Below are 26,896 nucleotides of genomic sequence, written 5' to 3'. Positions count from 1 at the left end.
GTAGATTCTCCATCACTGACAATTTTAAAACAAGATCAGATATTTTTCTAAAAAGATCTGTTCTAGGAATTTTGGGGATGTTCTATGGCCTGTATTATACAAGATGTCAGACTAGACCATCAACAGTCCTTTATGGCTTTAGGTTAGGATCCTACAAAGTTGCTCATTTCCAGTAGAATTCCCTGTATGGGAGTAACCAAGGATTTACTTTCAGCGGTTTCCCTCTATTAAAAGGGAAGGGATAGGAGATCAGGAGAGGACCCCCATACTAAATCCCTGAAGTAGTACCCAGTAAACTATTCTTTGGATTATTTGATGGACAGCTGATACTTCCTCCTGACCCCTTCATTCAAAACAACGCTTTGATTCAGAGGTGAAGCTAAAGTTAGTTTGTGAGAGGAAATATTTTGAGGCACCACTGTAGTTAGTTCACATACAAGACACAAGCTTCACTGGGGCTGCACTTAAAACAAGAGGGTCACAAGTCCAACGTAGCTTGGAATTGATCAACATGTAAAACTCTTGGAGGCTCCCATTTTAACAATAAGGGAATACTTGCCACCATCGCTAGCATCCATCACACCAAACCCACATTTTAGTTTCAACTGGCTGTAATCTTGCAGAGTTCTGAGGCAAGACAAATGTCCAGATACTTTTACTGCAATTTTAAAGAGACCTACCTGAGAAAGACAGGTGCCAAGACAAGAGGAAGAGAGAAAGTATTGCAGGTTTGTTAGTACCCAAGTCTCAGAAGACACTTTCTAGTTGGATAGTATTTTGGGCAGAAGGAAGAATGTATTCTTAGATATTCTTAAGAATCCAAGCTTTGCTCCTGAGGTTTGTAGTCACTCAGAGAGCATATAGATTTTATTGGCATGCGTTTGCTTCATAAGGCCAGTCTCTCATCCTATCGGAAATTCTACTAGAAGAATAGGGCATATCTTACACTTCCCCCTACTTTCTCAAAGAAAACTGTTTTGGTGTAGTAAGGAGTCCTCTACTCTAAGCACAGGGGGCATTTGATCAGATTTAGCCTCTTCAGCTGGATCAGGGTAAAGATTAGACTACTGGCAGTTAGAAGGGTGGAGATGGCATCTGTTATATAGTTTATGGTCATAACCCTGATTTTCTGGATGTTGCTTTCACTTCGAATAGTTAGCCCTACTTGTGTGTCTGAGACTCAAAACAAAGAAGTTCAGGCATGCGATTTTAATCCCACACCCCCTCAGTGGGCATCCGCATCCATTTTCACATGGCTATAATGGAAGTCTGTGTGCCAATTAGACACACACCACTCCCCAAAGGAAAGTTTTCCTGTGTGTATGGAGGTGGTTTCAGAATTAGTCTTGCATTGGAGGACACTAGACAACTTGCACACTAAAGAATAGTTTCCAAAAGAGAAGACCCCAATATTAAAGCATCTGTCCAAGATGGGATCCTACCAAAAGAGTTAAATACATTTAGCTACCTGCTGGGTTAGTAGCTCAATGTTGAGAGGTATTTAAGTGAGGTGAAGAGAAAACTGACACAAATGGGCAATCATTGCCATGCCTAGATAGGTTCACTGAATTTTAGTGAGCTGATTTAGCCAAGTGAGTTGCTCTGCCACAGTAATACCAGCAGACATTGGCCCTGATTCTCCAGGATGTCCAATATAGTGTTTGGACACAGAGACTATAGAGAGCTGGCATGGCTCCCAGATGCAAGTGGAAGTTAATAGGCCCCATTCTGCTCTAATTTCCTCCTATGGTGTAAGGTCTGTTGCATACCTTATGCCAATGGTGGCTCAGATGCAGTGAAGCTCTGTTTCACCACACCTGCCCACAGAATGCCCCTGACACACCCTCTCTTTTCCTCTATACCAGGTGTGGCTGATGCAGCAGGCAACCATGCCGTTAAGGGACAAGTTCCAGTTAGACTGTAACTCGCACAATTGTTTTGCTGGAGTTCAAAGAGATGCTATACTGTAAAATATGCAGCTGCTTTTCTTGTGAATATCCATTGTTGATTATAGCCACTGTATGGATATTGTAAATAGAAACAGATTAGAAGAGAATATGCCTGTTGCGGGGAGGGGCCAGGAGTACAGAAAAAAAAAGTGAAGTGAATAAGTGGCAGCAAGTAATGCTGAAAGATTCAGCTATGGATTTAGAGTCTGCATTAGTACAGCTTCCTACAGAGGAGTGTAAGCTGGTGAAGTAGGACTGCCCATATTCCAAGCAAGAATAGCCTGGAGGTCTGAAGCTGGATGGAAGCGGTCTGCAGCACAGGAAGAGCAGCACTTAGCAACAAAAAGAACATTAATGCTATCAGACCAATGAAGCAACGGGGAGGGGGGAGGAGAGAGAACACGTAAGGCAGGGGTTCTCAAACTGGGGGTTGGGACCCCTCAGGTGGCCGCGAGGTTATTACATAGGGGTCACGAGCTGTCAGCCTCCATCCCAAACTCCACCTTGCCTCCAGCATTTATAATGGTGTTAAATATATAAAAAAATGTTTTTAATCTATAAGGGGTGGGTCGCACTCAGAGGCTTGCTAGGCATCACCAGTGCAAAGTTTGAGAACCACTGACCTAAGGGCAGTCTCTTTTCCAGAGCAGTAATTCTTTAAGACAATAGTTAATTTTATCCTTTTAAGTATTTGAGGTTCACGGAAGAGATACTTATTACACAGCTCTACCAATGCACGTCCCTCCTGATCTGCAGTCCCAACACGGTGATGTCACTCACGAAAGCTTATGCTGAAATAAATTTGTTAGTCTCTAAGGTGCCACAAGTACTCCTGTTCTTTCTTCTCACTCACTTTGCTACTCCACTCAATCTTCCAGCCTTACCAAGGAGTGCAAAAGTCATCTTAGTCTCTTTGTATTGTCAATTTTATTTTCATTTTGCCCCAGTCTAGGAACTGAACCCAAGTTTCCAGAGATTAAAGGCTAATGCACAAAGGTGAGACCTAACAAATTGTCTCCACTCAGCTATGCTTTGCTTCAGATATCACTGCCCAATATTGTAGTCCTGGAATTAAACCTCACTGGTGTTTTGGTTGATGCACGGGGCAGACTAGAATCAGGTTTACTCTTTAGCAATTACTTATCTCTACAAGGCTGACAGGAGTAGATCAAGATGCATGTTTGATTCAGGAGACAAGAACAGCTTAGGCAGGAAAAAAAGTTTTTCCCAGGGTCTACCCTCTGCTGATGTGGTTGCTGGACTGGAATATTTGTAAGGTTCTGGATTTACATTCTGCTCTGGACCCAAGACGCCCACTTAAGGTGAGCAGTGGGGAAAACAAGTTACCAAGATGAGCTACAGAACACGCTTAGTACAGGAAGAGTTAAAGTCAAGCTCAATTTAGAGACAGAAAGCAGATAATCACAACCATCAGCAAAGTCATCTAAAACAAATCACCATGGTAGAAACAAATCTCTTCAGTTTGACACTGATTTGCTGTTTCCAAGTTCCTGAAATGTCTGCCACTCCCTGATCAAACATCTTAGGGTATATTCTACACTGTCCACATTACAGCATGGCTGCGGCAGTGCTGTGACATGGGCAGTGTAGTCACGCTTTATCACCGCGGGAGAGCTCTCCCGGCGATAAAAAAAATAACCCCCCAGAAGGAACGAGGGGTGGTAGCTTTATCAGCGATAAAATGCTGTCTATAAGTCGCTTTTCAACGCTAAAACTTTTGTCACGGGGGGGTTCCCACACCCCTGAATGACTACAGTTTTAGCGCTGAAAGTGGCAGTGTAGACAGCCTCAGAGTCCCCACTGTAAACTTGACACTAAGTTTTCCCATCCCCCTTCACAGGAAGGATAGGGGAAACACCCCCCTCACACACACACTTCTCAGAAACAGAGCCCCCACCCACAGGAAGAGGCAGAAGTCAAGAACAAAGCTGTGTTGTATTTATGACCTTTCCAGAGATCTTTATGCCAGAGATAGTTTGTGTTTGCTCTCTTCCTGTCAAGAAGATTAGTGCCCAGCTGCTGTCCAGTGGAAGGATTTAACACCTTAATCATCTGACTCACTGGGGAGAGCTTCTGGCCAATCTGATCAGCTCACTTCACTAATGGGCAGACTCATGTTTTTGGATGGATTGGTAGGACCAAGTTTCTCTCTAGCATAATGCATTACTAGTTAGGTTTAAGAAGGAAATCTTACTTCCACAAATACCCTTTGTGAAACTGGTTATGTGACCACCTGTCTAATGCATCACTGAGGGGACATCTCAACACCTGTGAAATGGCAGCCTATTGCAAGGCAAGTTAAATATTTAAGTCACTTAAAATTGACTACCTACCACTAGTTTCAAGATTTATTAATTTAATTTAGGAGGGAGACATTACCTAGGATACATATGGTCCATTTACACTTTATTTTTAAATTTAATCGTTTTATTAGGAAGGGAAAATGTGCCTTGTACTGTTGAGAAATGGGTATAAGTACCACTTTGATTCTGAGCTGCACAATTCAGAAGTCACAGCCTGGGGAGGTGGGGGCAGGTGTGGTTACACACAACTACCAATCAGCTATTCAGCAACCTAGAGTAACTAAATGTACTGAGCTCCTTATCATGCACCCTGACATCAGACAGGGAGAAGGCTGGCATGGAGTTTCTACACCAGTTCTATACCTTGAAGAACCCCGACTCTAACAATGGTATTCTGTAGCATCTGCCTATGTCCCCTGTGCCTCTGGAATAGCATAAAGGTGGCCACAGCATCAGCCAGCAGTGGAGCCAGACTCTAGGTTAGGATTGTATTATCTAGAACAGGGGTAGGCAACCTATGGCACGGGTGCCAAAGGCGGCACACGAGCTGGTTTTCAGTGGCACTCACACTGTCCGGGTCCTGGCCACCGGTCTGGGGGGCTCTGCATTTTACTTTAATTTTAAATGAAACTTCTTAAACATTTTAAAAGCCTTATTTACTTTACATACAATAGTTTAGTTATATATTATAAACTTATAGAAAGACCTTCTAAAAATGTTAAATGTATTATTGGCACATGAAACCTTAAATTAGAGTGAATAAAAGAAGATTCGGCACACCACTTCTGAAAGGTTGCCAACCCCTGATCTAGAACAGTGGTTTTCAGCCTCTCCATTTGCTGATCCCTAAAAAATTCTAAATGGAGGTGCAACTCCTGTGGAAATCCGAGACAGTCTGTGGATGTCCAGGGGTCAGACGACCACAAGTTGAAAACCACTGACCAAGAAGTTGGTAGTTCAACGGAGTTCTTATAGAGGTACATGACAGGAGTGAACATAAGCAATCTAATCTAGGGCAGCAAATGGCATCTCTCTGCTAATGACTATAGAGATCATCTTTGTCTTGCCACAGAAGTGGAAAGGAAGAGGACTAGGCCTCTTTGGGTGATTAAGTAGCAGGTACCTGAGAGACTCTATGGGAGATGTATTGTTAGAAACATGCTCTTGACATTTGGAGCAGTCAGACAAGTTACATGAGAGATTTGAATGTTACTGGTGGGTGTTCAGAAAAAAAAAAAATCAGTAATCTAGATTCTCTTTAGAACTACAGTAACAGTGTCCTCAATAGGTCATTGGGCAGCAGACATAACACTAAAGAATCTACTTTACATTGCCTAGAGACACTGAACATCAGGCCTTAATAGTAATATCTCCTGCTAATTCCAGCTCTGACCATTTTGCTATTATTCTGTATTATCAAATAAGGACTAGGACCAAACAAAACTGGAACAAATTTCTCCAGATGTAAGCAACCAGTGCATTAAAAACCACCACATTACCACTGAGCCTAGTTCATCCTGTGCCCCTTGACAGCCTCTGCTTTAACAGTGACTTAAGGGATAAACTTTTGTGCACTGTTTGATGCAAATCACATAAACAGGAACTACAGAACCAATGCAGATTCCAAATCCTTATCCTCTAGCACGCCCCCTTTGGGCACATGTGAGCATGTCAGTGAGCCTGGCTCTTAGACCATGTTCCTTGTGATTGTGCATGACTGCCATAATCATCTACAGATATCACTGTCGTTTCCATGGCAACAGCCCAGTAAAAGGATTCTGCTACTCTTGTAAATTTTGGTGGGTGGGAAGAGAATAAAACCTGCCAGTTCAGATAGCTATTTTTCATTTCATCCACAGAAAGACACTCTTCTGAGGTACAGGATGTTTGTTACTGGAGAGGGCACATGTGCTAAAAACCTGAATCTCAGAGAGAGATTAGACAGCCAGTTTGGCATTAGCATTCCCTGCCATTGGAGGTTCCAGATGTTGGAAAAGCAACCCAGATGTTGTTAGGTATACATCCCAAATGGGGTTTTGTTATTTAGTACTGTTTTAATCAGGCTTCCTGTTTACTGCTTTCCAAAGTCTTTTTTCTAGCCAAAAGCAAGTTGATGATATTCAAAACATACTCCAAACAACGACAGTCAAATGCCAACATCCAACCATTTCACTGCAGCATTCCCTGAGGGATCCATTCTACCCAGGGGAGAGTTGTTGTGGGGCTGAAGCAGCAGCAGTGTCACCTAAGAGTTTCACATGGGGCAGTGTAAGGTTAACTGTGCATGTTTGGGAGCAGTTGGTTGCAGCGAGTTTACATGGAATCCCCATAAAAGCCTCCCCCCCGCAGTACAGAAGATTGTTACTTACATAGATGAGCCCTGAGTAGTATCTCTCCTTCAAGTTGTGCAGCACAGAGGCCTCATTCAGGCAGGTCAGCTCTGCCATATCTTCCACTTTAGAGAATTTGGGTGGATTCATCTTCTGGATGTCATCTTTGTTTATTCTCACTTTCTTTCCATTTTCTGCCAGCTCCACTATGGCTTCATCTCCCACTTCCTCCTTCAGACTGGCCGCCTCAAACCCATTCTTCTCCGATGGGACCCACACCAGTTTCTTGGCTGCCCAGTCAGCCTGAGCCAGGGGGTTGTTGATGAGGTTTTTGTCCACATAAAGGTACTTATCAACGTCTTTTTGAGCCATGGTGACTTATAATGAGGGACCTGCCAGAACAAAAAAAGAAGTTTTTACAATTTAAGCAGCATTATGAACTCCTAGAGGCAAATGGACTCTACACTGGCTTAGGTCCCTGGCTATCAGGGCCTCCCCCACCTTAATTTTATTTCAATAATCACAGGTGGCTTGCTGGAATTACATACAAGGTCAGGGTTTATCCTCCTAAAAATGACAGGAAAAGAACAGACTTTTGAAACATTGAGTATTTAACATTTGCAAAATATGTATTTTCTATTCCCTAGCAAAAAACAAGTTAAACTGAAATTAAGGTTGTAAACATGTTGGACAATTCGGAAGCACCAGTCCCTACAGTAACTCACTGACAAACACTTAGATAACTACTTGTTTCACATTGTGGTTAAGATCAGATTTCTGTACTAATATCACCACTATCTAGGCCAGAGGTAGGCAAACTACATCCCGTGGGCCACATCTGGCCCGCGGGACCCTCCTGCCCAGCCCCTGAGCTCCTGCCCTGGGAGGCTAGCCCCTGGCCCCTCTCCCACTGTTCCCCCTTCCCCACAGCCTCAGCTCACTGCACCACCGGCGCAATGTTCTGGGCAGCGCGGCTGTAAGCTCTTGCCTGGCAGCGCAGCTGCAGAGCCCAGCCTGACCCGGTGCTCTGGGCAGTGTGGCTGCAGTGCCACCAGCCACCGGTTCTCCAGGCAGCGCAGTAAGGGGGCGGGGGTGTGGAGAGGTCAGAGGGTGGGGAACAGGGGGGTTGAATGGGGGCAAAGGTCCCAGGGGGCAGTCAGGAATGAGAGGGGGGTTGGATGAGGCGGCAGGGGGCAGTCAGGGGCACGGGTTCCAGGGATGGTCAGGGAGAAGGGGAGGTTGGATGGGGCAGCGGTCCCAGGGAACAGTCAGGAAGGGGGGGGGGTTGGATGGGGTGGCAGGATGCAGTCAGATGACGGGGGAGTTGGATGGGGCAGGAGTGGGGGGGGGATGCCGTGAGGGGGGGAGAAACCAGGGGGGGGGTTGGATAGGGGGCCGGGCCACACCTGGCTGTTTCAGGAGGCACCGCCTCCCCTAACCGACCCTCCATACAATTTCAGAAACCTGATGTGGCCCTCAGGCCAAAAAGTTTGCCCGCCCCAATCTAGGCTGTTGACAGAATTCATTACAGAACAGTTTTAACCAAGCTTTTTAGCTCTCTCCTCGCTCCCCCTCTTTTGGTATTGCCTGGTTCACTGAAAATGTGATATTTGATGTACTTGAGCATTTACGAATGCCATGGATTGCCTGGGTTGAGCTGGCAGTTCCCCTTTATTCCTTGAAGATATCCCAAAGTGTCTCAAGAGAATTTAAAAGGTGGGTTAAGAATGTGCTAAGTACTCCCCATAGCCAGATTATGGTAGATACCCAACACAAATCTGGGCTTAAACTGAGTTTATTGAAAGTGCTCTGCAGGTCATCTTTACAGGAAAATAATGTTGAAGATGTTGGTTATCAGGGTGCAGAACCCTTCTGGATTAAGAAATATTGTGGTCACTATCTTGTTTAAAGATCATGTTTTTGTAGCAGTGACGTAACTGAGGCCTAGCGATGGAGAGATCATTGACACTGCACCTGGGAGAACGTTGGGGATTTCTAGGAGTGTGTATAAAACAAAGTAATTTGGATTTAATCTTTCATCAAAACTATCAGGAATGCTTCCGTCAAGCGCTTTCTGGTTGCAAAAATGGGATTTATGAAAGGCACCATTTGGTTGCCGAATCAAGATTCTAGTGCACTACATGCACCAGGGCTCATTAAACCAGAGAAAGCCAGACACTTCACACAACCTTGCCCCTTAGAATCCGTGCTCACCAACTTGTCAGTCACTTAACTCATTCTGATTTTGTGCAACTGTCAGAATTTTCAGTTAGCCAGAAAAGAGAAGAAAAAAGGAGAAGAGGCAGAACGGTCTGTGCATGCAATAGGAGGCTGTCAAATACTGTTACAACTGTTCCTCTTCAGGTATATAAACAGCCTGCAAAGCCAACTGGGCAGCATTCCGGCACAGCAGAGTTTCCCAAAGAGACAACAGGTATTAAGAGCTTCACTGCAGAAGGAATCTGGCCCAAACATGCATTGGGATCAACTTAAAGCCTAGCATCAGGCACATGCAACAGCAAGAGAAGTCTGGAAAAATGCCAGCTATGGTATAGATGGATGCCGAGGCCCAATCCAGCACTGTGTGCGCATGCAGGGAAATTCCTTGTAACAAATGGATAACTGTACTCCTGCTTTGTACTGAATGCTGTACTTGTTCCTGCTCTGCAAGTTTTGTAGCCATCAGTAAGCAACAAGTAGTCCACATATAGCAATATCACTTGGACTCAGATTTAAAATCTACGTCTTAGACCAGGGGTCGGCAACCTTTCAGAAGTGCTGTGCCGAGTCTTTATTTATTCACTCTAATTTAAGGTTTCGGGTGCCGGTAATGCATTAACATTTTTAGAAGGTCTCTTTCTGTAAGTCTATAATATATAACTAAACTATTGTTGTGTGTAAAGTAAATAAGGTTTTTAAAATTTTTAAGAAGCTTCATTTAAAATGCACAGCCCCCTGGACAGGTGGCCAGGACCCGGGCAGTGTGAGTGCCACTGAAAATAAGCTTGCAAGCTGCCTTTGGCACTCGTGCCATAGGTTGCCTACCCTGTCTTAGACCATAAATGCAAGGAATTAAACAAGCTTGTTTTAAGAATACACTTGAGGCTAGAAGATTAAGTAGACACAAGCAGGGCCCTTGTGATTTGATAGTATTTTAGGCCTTATTTCTGCAGCAAGACAGGTACAACCTGCAGTAGGGGCACCAAGGAGGCAACCCATTACATCCACTGTTAGCTAGATAGCAGCAGGAGCAAAAGTAGAGCAACAATGTTTGTAATCCTACAGTGCTTGGACAGCACACACCTGTAAATGAGGCCACCACTAAAATGAGAGCCAGTTGTCAGACTATTCTAGCACTACACCACACTCCAGGACATCTGGCCTGGGAGAATACACAGGAAGGGGAAAAGCAGTCCATGATCTTGGAAGAATGGGTTGGTGATTCAGTATGAGATCTTGCAAATCTCAGGTGGCCTTGCATAACTACTACAGATTGTAGGCCAGCCAAAGGGTTAAAGAGAAAAAAGGAACTAAAATGTTCATTGTGTTCATGATCGTATCAGGTTTGGCAAGGCAACAGATGTATTCTAACCTCCATTACACAGCTTCCTGCAAATGCAACTCCCAAGAATTTAACCAGTTGCCTTTTTTGGCTATAATCAAGCAGGACACCAGACGCTGAGTGCTTCAGCTAAATTAGGATTCCTCAGGAAATGATTAAATTGAACGTAACTACATTCTGAAGAGCTCTACATTCAGCCTAAAATACATATTCCTGACTTCCTTTCCACTCAGAGCAAACATTTGCTACAGTCTGGAGATTCTTCTCCCTCACATTTTGAGGCAGAGATGAATGCCTTTGGGCTAGGAAACGGGACCACAGGTCAAGATACCTCACCCAGGTATGGACCCTTTCACAATCAATGAAGATGATAGCCACATTAAGGAGACTGGTCAAAACCCTTTTCAGGGTTTCTCCTCCTCCTCCATCTCACACACAGTAAGACTGCACTCTTCAGCAGTGAGAGATGGTTGGAGTGCACAATACCATTTGATAACTAGCCCTCCTAGCCCATGGCTTCAGCATCGATGGTACACTTCTGCCTCCATCAGTCATTCCAGGTTGTGCATTGTGCAGGAGGGGCATGTAGAAAAATTAGGCCTCCTGGGCTGGTGCTAACACTAGTTCCAGGACTAAGAAGAGGTTGTTTGCACCTCTAATTCCTGGGCAACCCTTAGTACTGCCCTACCTTGTGCTTCCTATCACAACTATGGGGCTCACAGTAGGAGGGAATTGCCTAGACAGAGACTGCCCCAGTCACATCACGTACTGCCCCCCAATTCAATCCTTCATTGCTCCAGCTTGTTTCTGACAAGCTCCACAGTACCTCCTGCACCTGGGACCTCTGTGGCAATGTCTACACTACCACGGTAAGTCAACCTACACTACGTAGCTGGAGTTGACATACCTTAGATCAGGGGTCCCCAATGCAGTACCTGCGGGCGCCATGGCACCCACCAGGGCGTCTAAGTGCGCCCATATACTGGCTGGCGGATGAACATCTGCCGAAATGCTGCCAACAAGCTGCGTCAAGAGGCATCGCTGCCGAAATGCTGCCAATTGTCAACGGTATTTCGGCAGCGACGCCTCTGGATGACACTACTTGTCAGCGGCATTTCGGCAGGGACGCCTATTGACATTGCTGCTTGTCGGTGGAATTTCGGCGGATGCTCGTCCGCCGCCACGGTTCTCCATGGCTCGTCGCCCGGTGCCTGCCAGACAAAGTTTGGGGATCACTGCCTCAGATCAAGTTACCACAGGGTCTACACTGGAGAAACTCTCCCATCAACTTACCTTGCTCTCTGTCCTCGGGGTAGAGTATAGGGGTTGACTGGAGAGCAATCTGCTGTCAATTTGCCGAGTCTTCACTAGACCCGCTAAATTGACCGCCGGTGGATCGATCTCAGAGCATCGATCCTGGTTGTAGTGTAGACATAGCCTGTGATAATACAGAGGTCCCCTGAGCCAGTGTTATTCCCTGGGAGCCTTGAGCTCCCAAATTCTATGCAGTGGTGAGGTCATGGGCCAAAAAAATTCATAGTTACCCAAGTGTCTGCAGAAGATTCTAGTCCAGAGAGGGATGCAATTATTGAAGGCAGCTAGGTACAAGTACCCAATGAACTACAATACTAAGAAATCCTATACACGGATGAGTATGAAAGATGTGAAACTTTATATATTCATGAGCATGGCTATCAACACTCTGCTGTGACTATAGGTTGATTTCCACGTGCTGAATCCTGTTTGCCAGAGAAGCTGATCTGGTCATTAGAGACAGAGCATCAACACAGGCAGTCATGCTTAAAAGCCAAACAATTAATGGGTGTGCTGAGCAGGTAATCACTCTTTCTGGGAAAGACACCAGCTACTAGTGTTGCTCTGCAAGTGGTTTGTTTGCTCAGTAGTTTGTTTTGGGTGTAGACATGATTGTGTGAAGCATGGACATTTACATAGACATGTATATTGGGCGATAGTTCAGATGAGAAGATAATTGTGCTTTTTTTTTGTCTATGGGCTGTATTGCAACAATGTAAAAAAGTGTCAAGATCAAAATTTATAAAAAAAATTGAGTTTAAAATTCTCCTTCCTAGTGTTGTTTTCAGAAATGGTACACAAGGGAATGTTACAGATCTATTAACACAGTAGTTCCCAAACAGTGGTCCATAGTAGTCTGGAGAGCTGGTACGTCAAGTGTTGTTCGATTTCTTTTATCCAGGTGCCATTGCAAGAAATCTACAAACACATTCTTTTCCATGTAAGTAGTTGTGTGATTATCACAAGGATGTGGTGCAATTTCAAGTGGAGGAGAAGCGGTCTCCACAGTCACGAATGGGAGGGGGTGATGCTCACAAGATATTAAGATAGTCCACACTATGAAATAAAAGTATGAGAACCTTTTATTTATGCAATTCCTTCCAGATTCTTCTGAGCTGACTGGACCAAACATTGCTTTTTAGTTAACACACTATCTGTCCCCCTTAGGAACTAGGAGGAAACATGCATTTGTCTCTTAAGCACTTTGGTCTACAAGGGAATCACAGACTGAAGTTTGCCTTAGGCTTTGTACACATTACCACTTACCGTGCTATAAACTTACATGCTTGGGGTGTGAACAAGCCACCCCCGGAGCAATGTAAGTTGCACTGACCTAACATAATGTTGTCCACACCAGCACTTGGTAGGAAAGCTACTGCTACTTGTGGGGGCTGGAGTAATTAAGCTGACAGGAGAACTCTCCCCCATTGGCTTAGAGCATCTGCACTAGCAGTGCAATAAGCTCTGTAGTGTAGCCATAGGTTTAGTCTTCCCATGGATTTCCAGCTTTAGGGTTTGAGAGTTAAGGAGGTTCTCTTCCCCACACCCTTTTACTCCAGTAGGTCTATCAGGTGCCAATATAACAATTCTACAAATTGAAACTCACCTTGGCCAACCTGAAAAAGATCTAAAAGTTGCCCCCTTGCTGAAAGCCATTGCCTCTAAGTTTCAGAACTAAGAACTGTTTCAAGACCTTTAAAAGAAGCCAGCATTATCTGTTTGTAATTTAATCTTCCAGAACTACTTGCAATACCTCCTCTCCCCAGTGTTTACTTTGTCAGCAGCCACAGAATTGTTATTTTCAGGGCTGAGCCATTGCTCAGCAAGATGGGCTTGGACTACACTAAACCATCTAGGTAAAAGAAATAGTCATGTTAGTGCTCTTTGATTATTTTCAGTCTAACAGGAGTTTTGCATCAGATTTACTGTAGTACTTGAAGGGCTGGTTAAACAGCTGGTATTAAACCAGGAGACTTCTGATTTGAGTCTTCCAAATCTTTCACTAACTGGAGATTCCCAGACTAGTCCCATAGGTGCTAAAACAGAATTTCTGGGGAAAAGGAGTTACCATGCTGAGGCAGATTTGTCTCCTTTCTTATCGGAGAACAGCATTTAAAGGGAAAGAGGTTGGTCTTATAGTGTAAGTCTTGGACTGGGACAAGTTCCTGGATTTGCCACAGATATCCTGTGTGGCTTTGGGAGGGTCACAAATACATCAGCTCTATCTGTAAAATGGGAATACTACTTTCCTACTTTAGAGTCTTGTCAAGATAACTTCACTGATGTTTGTGAGGTGCGCTGGTATGAGGCCATAGAATACCTAGGTATAAGTAGTGTAGTGTCTGAAACAGCTTTACTGTAACAGAACATCAGTGTACATGCTCAGAACTGGAGCTTGTGCTTCCCTTTCTACATGCAGGAATGATTTTTGTCTGGAAGCTTACCTTTTGATAGTCATCTAGTAAGACACTATAAATATAAGAAAATTTCATGGGAAATTATCCTGACGTGTTTGCTGGCATAAAGGTCACTATTGTAGAGGCAAGATAAGAAAGAGGGGGAAACGAAGATTAGCTTGTTTTAGGTAAGTGTTACTATCTAGATAAACAGACTCACTTTGTGTATGAAGTTCACATTTTTAGGTTGGCCATATATTTGAACAAAGTTCACAAATGCAAGCCATCAGTTTTACTGAATTGTCCCACAAACTACTGTGTAGTTACAACCCACTGAATACATCAGCTTAGGACCTTCCATCAAGAAGGGCAAACTCCATGTCTTGTTGACATGACAAGATTCTGTCATTAGAGAACTAGTATTACTGGCTGATGAAGATACAATTGAACCACAGCTAAGACTCTCTTCCCAATAGGAGAACTTGGATACTCTTTGCAAATGTAGAATATTTAAAGAATCTGGCCTTGAATAGCCTGGCTGATCTGAAACAATCATCAATAGACTTGATAGGAGTCCCATTCAAATGTATGGGATGAGCAGTCTGTTCTTGCCTCAGTTCTGCTGATAGAACTATTTCTCCTTCCCCAGCCATCTGAGCATAGTTTATCAAAACCAACAACTAAAAGATAACCATATTTAAAGAGATCTAATTATATAGCAGATGGTGCCAAACTGGAAAGTGTAGTACGTAGGTTAAGCAAGTGGTGAGATTGTTAAAATGCATCATGTGACTATGAACTGAAAGCAGCTTCTTACAAGACTGCAGCGTCTACTATTCATTATGAATGTTCCTCTGAATTTGCTGACGAACTGTTTGGCCTCAGCTCCTTAGGACTGATTAAGTGAGTGGCTACATGAGTGGGAAGATGAACAAAGAGCAAAAACAAAGTTATACCCTAGTTTGTAGGAAGGACTGTAGCTTGAAACCTCAGTTATCACTGAAGAAGTTAAGTTTAATATTTCATGTCTGTTCCTAGGAGAACAGTTTTCTGGATCCAACTACTAGCCCATCAAATCCAGTATGCTCTATAACATATATAGCCTGATGCTACAGACAAAGCCAAAAGTCATAGTGCACTCAGTCAACTGTCTAATGCTGTAGACCACAGCGGAGGTGGGGGTGGAGGCAGGAATTTAAAATTAAATTAATGGAGATATACCTATCTCCTAGAACTGGAAGGGACCCTGAAGGGTCATTGAGTCCAGCCCCCTGCCTTCAATAGCAGAACCAAGTACTGATTTTGCCCTAGATCCCCAAGTGGCCCCCTCAAGGATAGAACTCACAACCCTGGGTTTGAGCAGGCCAATGCTCAAACCACTGAGCTATCCCTCTCCGCCTCCATCCTGACCCTACCACACAGCCTCCTTAGAATTTAAGAGGTTCTTCATTATGCTCATCTTCACTTTTTTTAAGAGGTTGTGTTGCTACACAGCTTTGTTCTTTTTAATGGAGCTTTTACTTAAGACTCCCAGAAGTCATTACTAGACTTGCTATGGTTACTCCTGGGGGAATTCTGCACTACTGCATGCACGCAGAATTCATGTCCCCACAGATTTCTTTGCTTCCCCACAGAAAAGTGATGGCGAAGCAAAGGGAAGCTGCAAGAGTGGTCCTGCTCCCCTCCCCAGCAGCACAGGTGCGTCATTTTGGGCACCCAAAGCAGCCAGCAGAGAGGTAAGTCACTGGGGGGGGGGGGGCTCCTACCCTGCACTGGGCTCAGCTGCTAGTCCTGGCTTGGATGTGGGTGGTGAAGGATGGGACTTGCTCTTCCCCTGCAAGAAGCGGATGGAGCTGGGTCAGATCCACCCTCAGAAAGCTCCCCTGGTTGCCGGAAGCTCTGACCCCCTGCTTCCTGACCCTCTCAACCACCAAGGGAGGATTCACTAGAGAGAGAGATGCTCCCCCACCCATCCAACCCCTGTGCATCTGGATCCTCCCTATACCCAGACCCCACGAGGCCCAACACCCCTTGCAGCCAGAACTCCTACACTGAGCCCCCTGCACCTGAACCCACACTCGACCATTCCCAGACTGCCCCACCGAGCCCTACTCCCCCTGCATCTGGACCCCACACCCCTGCATCCAGGCCACTCCCTTGCTGAGCCCCAACCACCTTCACCCAGAGTTCCATTCCCCCTGCACCTGGGACACCTCCCCCACCTCCCAAGCCCCTGTGCATCCGAATCCCCACCACATCCGGACCCTGCACCCATATTGCCCCACACAGAACCCTCTCACTCCACACCTGGATCCCCCCAAACTAAGCCTTTCCATACTTGGAGCCTGCCAGGCTGAGCCTGTTTGCTCCACACAGATTGGGGCTCAGGGGTGGGCATGTGTGCAAGACTCTGTCCCTCTTGCTCGCTATCTTGGTGCACCTGGCACAGAGGGGCAGGATCCCAGAGTGTTTCTGGGGCAGGCCCAGCCCTTGCACTATGTCAGGGTCAGGTGCAGCCTCACCACCAAGTCCATGTCCGGGAGCGGCGGGGGGGGGGAAGCTTCAGGGTGATCTCACACCCCTGTGCAGCCAGTGACCTGTACTCCCACTGCCATGCTGGAGCTTCTATATATATTTATTTATTGACAAAATATGCAGAATTTTAAAATACCGTGTACAGAATTTTTTGGCACAGAATTCCCTCAGGAGTATATAGTTCACTGCTTTCCTTTCTAGTCACATCCTGACTCATCCAAGACACTGGACAATGATTTATTTCACAATTGGAATGTAGATGTTTGGTGATTTTTGTTAAAAATTCATTGACATTATAGCTGCCCAGACTTGCCAACTGCAATATTTCTACTGCTGTACATTAAGTAAAAGGCACAGCATTAATGTGCGCCCCGCTGGCCATGAGAAAAAGTAATCCAGAAACTTTGAGGGCATTTTAGCATCACATATTTAGCTGGATAGAGTACACGCGAATGGGGCAATAAATATGCGAGGTATCAAGAATCTTAGTGACAATAGGTTAAAGGGAGTTGGACTAACTGGAGGAGAGGGGTAAATTAAACACCGATGAGAAATTTTAAGTTCTAGGGTCCAAATATGGCAACTTCAAGACACTGAACCATTCCTACCCTGCTGGAAAATTAGTTCATTTCATATGTGACTACTTGATTTATACAAGGTTTAGATAGTGAATGGCAAACTGGATTCTGGAAGTAGATTGTTATGTCCGAAAAAGAGTCCTCTTTCTACCTTTCCTTGTTGCGTGGTACAGAGGGGAATTTCTCTGATAAGTAAATCTGAACTAGTCTACTGTCAAGGTCAATCATGAGCTAGAAAGACAAGAGTTAGTGTGTCTCTTACAGGTCCCCTTGACAGGTCTCCAGCAGGTATATTCAGAATGGTGAATATGGGATACATGCTTTTGGATGACCAGTTTTAGAATTCTCTTAATTTGATCTCAAGCATTATCTGCTAAGTGCACGAAGCAGCATTTCCACCCTCTAGTATAGTCCTTGTCACAGGAGGGTTGCTTTGGGACATAAAGGTTGTAAGAGGGAATTCTCCCAAAACACAAATCATACAATAGTAAGACACTACCATCACAATTTATCTGGGTGATCACAATGGTCAGTCACATTTCCCACCCCACACAATAACACTGTTCAAACTAAATATTACACTTTATAGTTGACTCAGTAGAGCTAACTAGGGCTCATCAACTGCTGCTCGCAGAGGGTGGCCTTATCGTAACTTTAAGATCAGTCTTAAATCCAGCAAATCTAGGCTGGCTGCCACCTAACACTGTTCACTTGAAATAAATATTCCAAGATCACTATCCTGCATTATATGCTTTCTGCAACTGTTGTTTCTTATTAGTGATATACAGTACATGCTTTCTCAGCAAAGGAGAGAATCCCTCTCCCAGAGACAGCATGCCCACAAGGAAAACATTCCAGAGGAAGAACACATACTTCATGACCACTGGACAGAGTAATCCCACTTACGGAGATAGCAGTAGTTTAGAAAACTGCAGCCCATCCCAGCTGCTCAAACAGTTTTGCTGGGGGAATTGTTGCCTCAGGAGTCAGAACAAACAGCAAGAACTTTGACCAGACATGTAGAATTCCTCAGGAATAATGCATTAGAGGGTGTAAGGACTTTCAGACAGTTTTAGCCCCTTGTTATCTCAGGGTCACTTTTCTCCCTTCTCCAATACTTTGCATTAGGGCTAATGAGACTCTTGGGGTGCTGAAAAAAGTTTAGTCAGATGCTTTAAGTATGAGAACCCTCCAGCTACTCACATTATTGTAGTAAATACACACATTTGCTTGTCACAGGAGAGGGCAGGGATTAAGTTAATTACATCTAGTTTGATGACAGGGAAGAAAAATAGGGCTGGCTACTTTTTGTGGAGCTGTAGGGTACCAGGCCTTACCAAGGAAGATACTAGTACAGCCATATCATCCTGGCCTTTAGGTACAGAAATTCAATGCAACAGCATGTCAGAGAACATCTTCCATACCAATAATATTTCAAATAAACATATGAATTATTTTTCCCTATCCACACAGAATGAAAACTTGAAGTTGTTTGACAGCCATGTTCAAATGCGATTTCTACAATGGAAACAGGGTCTACATCTCATCAGAAACACTATGGCTGGCTTTGTAATTAGTTCTACTACACTGACAGTCTATATACTAGGCCTTTGTGCCAAAAGTTGCCCACCTGTGTTTCAAATGGTTCAGCTCCACCAGTGATAGCAAATGTGGAAATGTTGGACAGAAAAGCCTAGTGTAGCTAAGGCTTACAAGTTCCACGTTTGATTCTCAACACCACTCCCCATGCAGTCAAGGATTGGGAGACCCTCCCTTGGAAGCAGAGGTAAGCTCCAAAGAGGACTCACTAAGTACCTTCTGGCCAGGAAAACAGCCAAGACATTTTAATAGAAATACCAAGCAGCCTTGAGGTTCAACAGGTATGCAGGGGCCAAGTGAAAACAACTCCACCACCTATAAATACTGAGGCCTGGTCTACATTAGAGAGTTCGGACGATGTAAGGCATCTTATGTTGATCAGCTCTGTAAGTGTCTACACTAAAATGTAGCTCTCATTGATGTAACTCACCCACTACACTGACTTAACTCCACCTCCACTGAGCTTTCCGCTGCCGTCTGCCATGACCTTAAGCTAATTTGCTTCTTCTGGTTAGTCTTCCAGCCGTGACCTCTACCTTTTCCCTCTTTCCAAAGAGGAAGTTATTCATTTTTAATAAGGAGCCTAGCTGTGCACACAATAAGCCTCTCAATCTTTTAGAACCTGTCCTCCAAAACCCGCCTTGTAAATGTTTCTAGAGCAGTGTTTCTCAGCCTGGGGGTCGCAACACCCAGGGGGGTCATGGGACAAATTTAAGGGGGGGGGTCCCAAGTGCAGGGCCAGAATCAGGTTAGTAAGCAGGGCAATTGCCCAGGGCCCTGTGAAGCTAAGTTACACGCTTCAGCTCTGGGTGATGACAGGTCTCAGGCTTCAAGCCCGCCACCTGGAACTGTGACTTCAGACAAGGCTCACAAGTGAAAAATAGGCTCAAGTATTACACTGAAATGTAAGTATAAAATAAATCAATTGGAATATATAAATATTGTAATCATATGATAAAAAGAGAAAGTAAGCACTTTTTCAGTAATAGTGGCTGTGACACTTTTGTATTTTTATGTCTGATTTTGTAGGCAAGTAGTTTAAGTGAGGTGAAACTTGGGATACACAAGACAAATCAGACCCCTTTGAAAGGGGTACGATAGTCTGGAAAAGTTGAGAACCACAGCTCTAGAGCACTTATCACCATAAATATTTGAGTGCTTTCCTCACATTTTTCACCCCTTTTATGTCTCCTTTAGACGTGTTCTTTTACTAGTCTGAAGTGCTAGTGCTGCTCATTAGTAGTGGTCTCCAAGTACAATAGAATGGGGAGGGATTCCACTCAAGCACCAGGAAGTAGCAAATTCACTTACAGGAAGCATGTTCCCCTCGCTGTAAGGGCAATAATTTGGAAAATATAATGTACCAGGCAAAGTTTCAGTGATAAGAGAAAAAAACAAAACAAGAGGAAGAAAAGTATGAACGCATTCTCACTCCTCATAATCAATGAGTAATAGCCTTCCCACATGGGCCATAATAAACTTACCCCATCCACCACACTTATGGTGGACAGGCTAAAGTCTACACAATTAATCCTCCCAGTACCCAAACAAGCAAGAGACTGTATTTGTAAGGTAGATGCAGTAATTGTCAGAGTAGAGCCATCACCCAGCCATATTCTACCAATACAGTCAAAAATAATCTGTTTCACATATAACCTGCATCTGCCTTTTTGGCCTATATCAAAGAATCATAGTCCATATTGTCATAATCAGATGTGCACAAGAGAAAATTTAAAGTATTTTACATGGCAATTACCCGTAAGTGGAAAAGAGAAAGAACTAGACAGAGTTATGGTTGATGCATTGTAAATATTAAATCTGGAAATATGTGGTTGTAATACATATCTGCATATATCTATGTAACGGTTATTCAAAATCACATATTAAGTGATATGAAGTTGTTTGGGAATTCCACTTTTAGGTGGCTGAATCATGACCATATACATGACTGTCAATATTACATGTGTATTTTAAACTGCAAGCTCAATTCTTCTGTACAAGACTTGTGTGTCAGGAAGTTAAATAAAGCAGATAAAGAACATTTTAGCATGCAATAGAAAGTTTAAAACTTTTATGATGTTCTAGTATTAACATTCATACTGCAATAGTACCTAAAGGCAATAACCAGTTTGGCACCCCATTTTGCAAGGCCGTCTACAGATATAGCATGACAGTCCCTGCCCAACAGAGTTTACAGCCAAAAAGCCCTCACTATTTCATCCTAAAGTTCACCTGGGAAACCATACCATTTTATAGACAGTTACCAGCTAAAATTTGGGGTCCAGGGGGGTTAATAAATAACTGTTTTAGTTACATTTCAGAGTGCAAGATTAAACCACCACCATGACTACTACAGCGTTGCTGTAAAATCAGATCAGTGACTCCAGTTCACTTCTGCTCAAAGCAGCACCAAGCATGCCACTAAAATCACTCAGATGCAAAAAGCAGCCATCCTCCTAAGATAAAAAGAGCCTGCAGCATTCTAATAGTAAAGCCATCTGCATATCCTGGACATCCAGGTTGGTCAAGAGATGGCATAAACTTAAGTAAACAGGCACATTTAAAGAAAGTTAAGATCACATTACCTTAAATTGTGTTGTATCACAAAACCCAATTACAGAGATATAAACTACAAGAATACATTTTACTTAAGAACAAACAGGAAATTGCAATCTTGATTATCTGACAAGAAATGCAGTTCCTAGCCAAATACAAGAAACCAAAGTTATAAGCTTTGCCTACACCAAAGATTTTTCTATCAAAAATAGAACCTGCCTTACAAATCTGAATATCTGCTTTGCATGCATTCAAATGAGAACTGTAGTTCCTGTGTCTTAACCTAGATCATATGAACTTCTTGCTGAGATTGATCAGTAAAACTGTAGCTTCTGATGAGCAGCAGAATTCATGCCCATCTTGATCATGACAAATGTTTCTAAACTGTTGTTCATTTGTTACAGATTGTTGCTGGTCACCCATCCACCTGGCTCTAGACTCCTCTACTCCTTAGTAAAATCCCTAAATAAGCTGCTTGTGTACATTGTAACTAGATACTAGTTTTCTTTTGAAGGAAGATGAAACCACAGAGCTCCAGCAACACAAATCCCACAGGAGTTATGAAATATGCCTTTGCATACCATAATACCTTTCCTCATTCAACATAATGCATACATATTGCCTATGTTTCCTGCTACTGTATGAAGTGTTGTTGTAACCGTGTTGGTCCCAGGATATGAGAGAGACAAGGAATGGTAACACCTTTTATTGGACCAACATTGGTTCATGGAAGGTACAAGCTTTTGAACTATACAGAGCTCTTCCTCAGGTGTGGGGAACTATTATTTCAGATAAATATGCCAGGGAGTTCTATAGTTACAATTTTGTTGTGCTTAGACACAAAGGTGACATTGACATAAGCAATACATAATGCAAGAGCAAAAGAACTAGTTTCTGAAGTAACTAGCAATGAAATTGTTCAGAGTTTTATTAATGGAAAATTGCAAACTCCGCTACCCCTTTGTTCTTCTTTAGGAAGCTCAGGGAAAAAGCAGCATGCTGCCTGGGACAGTAACAGATTCAAGAGGCAATGACTGAAGGCAGGTACATGGTCTATGCTGTGGAGAGAATCTGGGGTGGTATCAGATCAGATGTTGCTATGCCACTACAGTACTCTTGGATAACAACAGGAATCAGTGTTGAGAAGATCAACATTTTGGGAACTCAATACAAGTTCTCACAGCCACCAAGTGACTTAAAAGGGAAGGTGTGCATGAAAGGGATAAACCATAATTAAACATGGGCATAGAGATTAACACAAACCTGTAGTTAATGTACTCCTAATTTACTAGGACGCACCCATTCGTAATAACTTCCAGGGTAGACGTTGCATTTGCATGTGACTACATACAGTTTATGATATTGGATACCACTTCAAGATAGGTTGTTAGTTTCCACATCCTTTTGCACAAGATGACTGAATTAGTCCTACTGGATGGCATGCTCAGACCAAAAAGAAACTGAAGATGCAAGGTCACCTCAAGCCAGCACACAACTAGATTGATTGCCAGCAAAAACAACGCTGCTGCAGGCAATGCAATACTATTACCGCTTTATCCCAACCCACAGGAATTACTGAAAATGAACACAAGGAAATTTTTTCTCTAACACTTATTATACAATGCAGCTGTTTGCATGTATGCTTTAAATTGCAAATAAACATCAAGCAAGTGGGTGAACAAAATATACACATTAGAAGCCAGGAAGAACCCTCAGTGCCATCTAGCATTCCTTCAGATTACGCACTGTACTTACAATGAACGAAACCATGGTCAATCTTATGTTCAGTCTTGAGGATTCAGACTTCTTTCAGAAATTCACACCAGTTTCTGGACCTTGAAGTTTAGCTGTTAGAAAGCTTCTCCTATAAGACAACCTGAAACTGCCTTGCAAGAATGACGAAGTGAGCTGTAGCTTACGAAAGCTCATGCTAAAATAAATGTGTTAGTCTTTAAGGTGCCACAAGTACTCCTGTTCTCCTTGCAAGAATGTAGACCTACTACAGAAAAGGTTTTTGCATCATAACTCTTAATTCCTCTTTAACTCCTAGATTAGCCATAAGAGTGTGCCTGTATCTCCAAGCAGGTCCATTTTATGATCTCACCATGGTAAAGTCATATATATTTTCCTAAGAGTTACATAATCCTGGGCAAGAGAAAGATTCAGAAGGCTACTCATATTCAAGAGTCTTAAAGTCATTCCAGCCTAATCAGAAGGTTAGAGGTAGCAAAACTCAGAACAAACTTGTCACACTGTTCATCTCCTAGCAACTCAGCATATTGAGAAGGTCATGAGACAGACACCTCCCACAGACCGGTATCCAATCAGTGTCTGAAATATTTTTGACACTATAGCAGCTTTCTCTCTCACATTTTCAAACACAGCTAGCCATGCAGGCATGTGCGTTCATGTTCTCACCTTCATGGAGATGGTTTGGAAGAGAATTATCCTATGAAATAGGGTTTGTTGCATCATTTAATATGGCATTTTTAAAGCAAGACCAATAAAATCATGCTTTGTGCTTTCATGCTGCCTGTTACAATACTAATACTAGGCCTCAGCAGTCAGACTATGAGCATTTGCATTAGCAGCATGCTTGACTGCTTTAAACACCTGCAGCTTTTTACTATACAGAGAACATTAGAAAAACTTGCAACCTAAGAGAAGTACTAGTTGCCATTTACTACAGAGTTTTAACACAAGACCTTCAGTCCCCTGGCATTTTTCATACCAGGGAAACAAATGCTTAGGAAGACATATGGGGTAGGTTTACACAGCAATTAAAAACTCGGTGGCTCACAGGGCTCAGGCTAAGGGGCTGTTTAAGTGCAGTGCAGACACTGGGCTGCAGCCCAGGCTCCGAAACCCTCACAAGGTCCTAGAGCTTGGGTTTTTAATTGCAGTGTGGACATACCCATAGATGACTGAAGTCTCCAAAGTGAAGGTATATGTACAGTGCCTTCCCTAGTGCTACATAGTGGATAAAAGCGGCAAAGAGTTCTATGGCACCTTATAGATTATAAGGGGACACAGAACTCTTTGCCGCTTTTACAGATCCAGACTAACACGGCTACCCCTCTGATAGCAGATAAACCATTTCCTGGCCTTCTCATTATTTACAAGCTGCTTTACAATGTAGGCTTAGTTGTGACAGTACATCAACTTGTTTTGTTTAGCCCATTTTAAGGCAGCCAATCAGAATAGATCTAGAAAGGATGAGATAAATTGTATAGTCTCAACAGCCACAACCGCCTCTCCTAGAAGAAAGATGTCAAGCTGACAAGGGTCTAACTACTTTACTGAAAGTTTAACTTGAACCAGACATGAAGCAAGCAGAACCATACTCCTAGTATCAATAACCTGGAAAGTGAGACAAGACTGCTCTGACAGAAACCCATCAAGGCCTGGGTTTGTCCCTCTGGAATAAGAGTAATCAGCAGAAAAACCTAATACAAGTATCAGTCATCCTATTATTTATATAAGAACAAATGTATGCTATATGACCATGCAAGCCTGAGGACAAGGTCACTACCTTCTCCTGAAAACGTACAATATCAGCTCTTGGCAAGACAAATTAAACATTGAGAGGGGACACTACATAAGAAATTCAACCTTGTTAGTCATATCCAGTTTAAAAGGTCCAGACATTGCACAGCTCTTTATCTGGTACCATTCATGATTCTACACTGATTCCAACAAAACTACTGAAAATTTTAGACAAGATTTTTTTAGTGTCTGCCTACAGACTATACACATATACTGAAGTAATCCAGACTGCTCAGGAGAAACAAGGCACCCTAACTTGCCTCTATTGATGTGACGCTTCCATGACTTTAGGTAAACTGTACAGTTTACCACAGATGTAGCTTCAGAGGCAATTTCACATAGTCCAGTAGTATCATGGGCTGTTAGCATTACCCTGCACAACTTCAAAGTACTTAATTACTAAAGTAGCCCCACTTACTTGTATTAAGTGTCTTTTCTTCCAAATATTACCTCTCTCAACACCCCACAAAGCAGAAACATTTGCTTATCACATCTCAGCTAAGCATAAGATTTGAGTGCCAAAACTCCAGAAAGTGGGCATATGAATCAATACAAGGCTGCATCGAGGTTTGCAGCTTTCATTGGAGTGCCACAGATAAATTAACTTAGTCACCAGGTAACAATGTGACTAAGTTAGAAAGTATCTTTACACAAGCACTAACTGATTACAGAGCTTTTACTTTTAACTTAAAAGTAACTCAAAAGGCATCACATCTATGCTTAAGGGAAGAAACTGTATTTGAAGAAGCGTTACGGATGCGTGCTTAATCTTAGAACCAAGGTTCATAAAGCTCCACATCTCTATGTAAATTACTCTGCACCTTCTTTATAGAAAAGGGCAGGACTTCATGGCTTGCTAGTTTGGACTCCTTCTAGGACAACATCCGTTCAGTTTCGAAGTTCAAACCTATCATGCATTACTTAGCACATCAGTGTAGATAAGACAGACCTGATAAACAGTCTCTCCCACAACAAAAACCTAGGTTCTTAGCCCACTCTGGGTGCGGCCGGGCCAGAAAGACTCACAAACAGGAAGAAAGCAATGCAGATAAGCGCAAAGGTGATTCAGCAGGAGGACGGGCCTGCAAGAGGGTACCAGTAGCCACTGTGAGAACTGCCTCCTTGACCTGAGCAGCGCATCTTGGTACCATGAAACTACAGTGTATTCGGCAGAACAAGATCCCGCTTTAAGGCTCATTTCACACGGCGGCGAGGCAGATCAGGACAGGAGCACTCCTGATTAAACCCACTGGGCACGGTTCACCCTCAAGGGGCGGGGGCGGGGGGGGAGCTTGTTTCTTCCTACTCCTAGCGGAGGCAGGTTGGTAACAGAGCTGGAGGGTTTCCCGCTGGTGCGCTGGGGGACGGGCTCGGAAAGCCCCGCGCTCCCCGAGCCTTTGCACACTGCAAGCTTCATCTTGCCCTGTCACTCCCGCCCGGCGGCGGGGCCAGCCGGAGCGAGGCGCACGAGGAAGTCTGGCTCGGAGGGCGGAAGCCAAGCCCAAGCCCATTGCAATGTCTGCAGCGGGACTGTCAGCCCGTGACTCAGGCGGGAGCCCTGACAGCTGCCAAACGCTCCCTTCGCCCGCCCGTTACTCGCGCGCTGAGCTGGGGGGGGGCGAGGGGGGGGGTTTGAAGAGAAAATCAGCCCGCGCGCGCGGCACCCACCCACCGCCGGGCAGGGACCGCCCGCGGCACAACGCCGCCCCCGCAGAGAGGCGCGGGCACGTGCTCCGCCGCCCCGGGCCAGGGCTCGCCCTGTGGGCAGGGCTGCCAGCGCGCTGCCCTGCCCTGCACGGGGCGGGGGCGACCTCCGTGCCCCCGCGGATGCCCCGTGTCCGCTCTCCGGCCGGGGGGGTGGGGGGAGAAGACGGCAGGTAACGGCGCTGCTGCCAGGCCGGGCAAAGCCACTGCCCGGGCCCCAGCCCGCTGGCGAGACAAGCGGCTCCCAGGCACCGGAGCAGACCCGCCCGAGCCTGCCCACTCTCAAAGCCGCCAGCGCCACCCTGAGAACCAAGCGCGAGCGCTGCGTTCCTCGTCCCCGCCCGCACCTCACCTGAGTCCGGTCAAAGCCTGGGACGAGCCGCGGCGGCGGCGCCTGCTCCTTGCGGTGCGAGACTGGTCCTCGGGGCCGGTTCCTTGCACAGACTCACCGCTCGCTCGCCCGCCGCGCTGCTCCGGCTTTAACACCTCCAACTCCCCGGCAC

At 44.4% G+C, this 26,896-nt stretch overlaps 1 protein-coding gene across 1 annotated transcript in view; it reads right to left on the bottom strand.

The window, feature by feature from the left end:
* MYH9 (myosin heavy chain 9) overlaps positions 1 to 26,875 on the bottom strand; it is a 94,712-nt gene extending 67,837 nt beyond the window's left edge. The window contains exons 1-2 of the mRNA XM_044986405.1: positions 26,746 to 26,875; positions 6,643 to 6,995 (exon numbers count right to left, since the gene is read on the bottom strand). Coding sequence (XP_044842340.1) covers positions 6,643 to 6,975 — 333 coding nt within the window. The 5' untranslated portion in view covers positions 6,976 to 6,995; positions 26,746 to 26,875. The remainder of the gene's footprint in view (positions 1 to 6,642; positions 6,996 to 26,745) is intronic.
* Positions 26,876 to 26,896: the final 21 nt, after the last annotated feature.

The sequence above is a fragment of the Mauremys mutica genome, chromosome 1 (genome assembly GCF_020497125.1).
Source record: "Mauremys mutica isolate MM-2020 ecotype Southern chromosome 1, ASM2049712v1, whole genome shotgun sequence".
In the NCBI taxonomy this organism is placed as follows: Eukaryota; Metazoa; Chordata; order Testudines; family Geoemydidae; genus Mauremys; species Mauremys mutica.
Note: the sequence above shows the minus strand (reverse complement) of the source record. Positions and strands in the feature narration are given on the sequence as shown.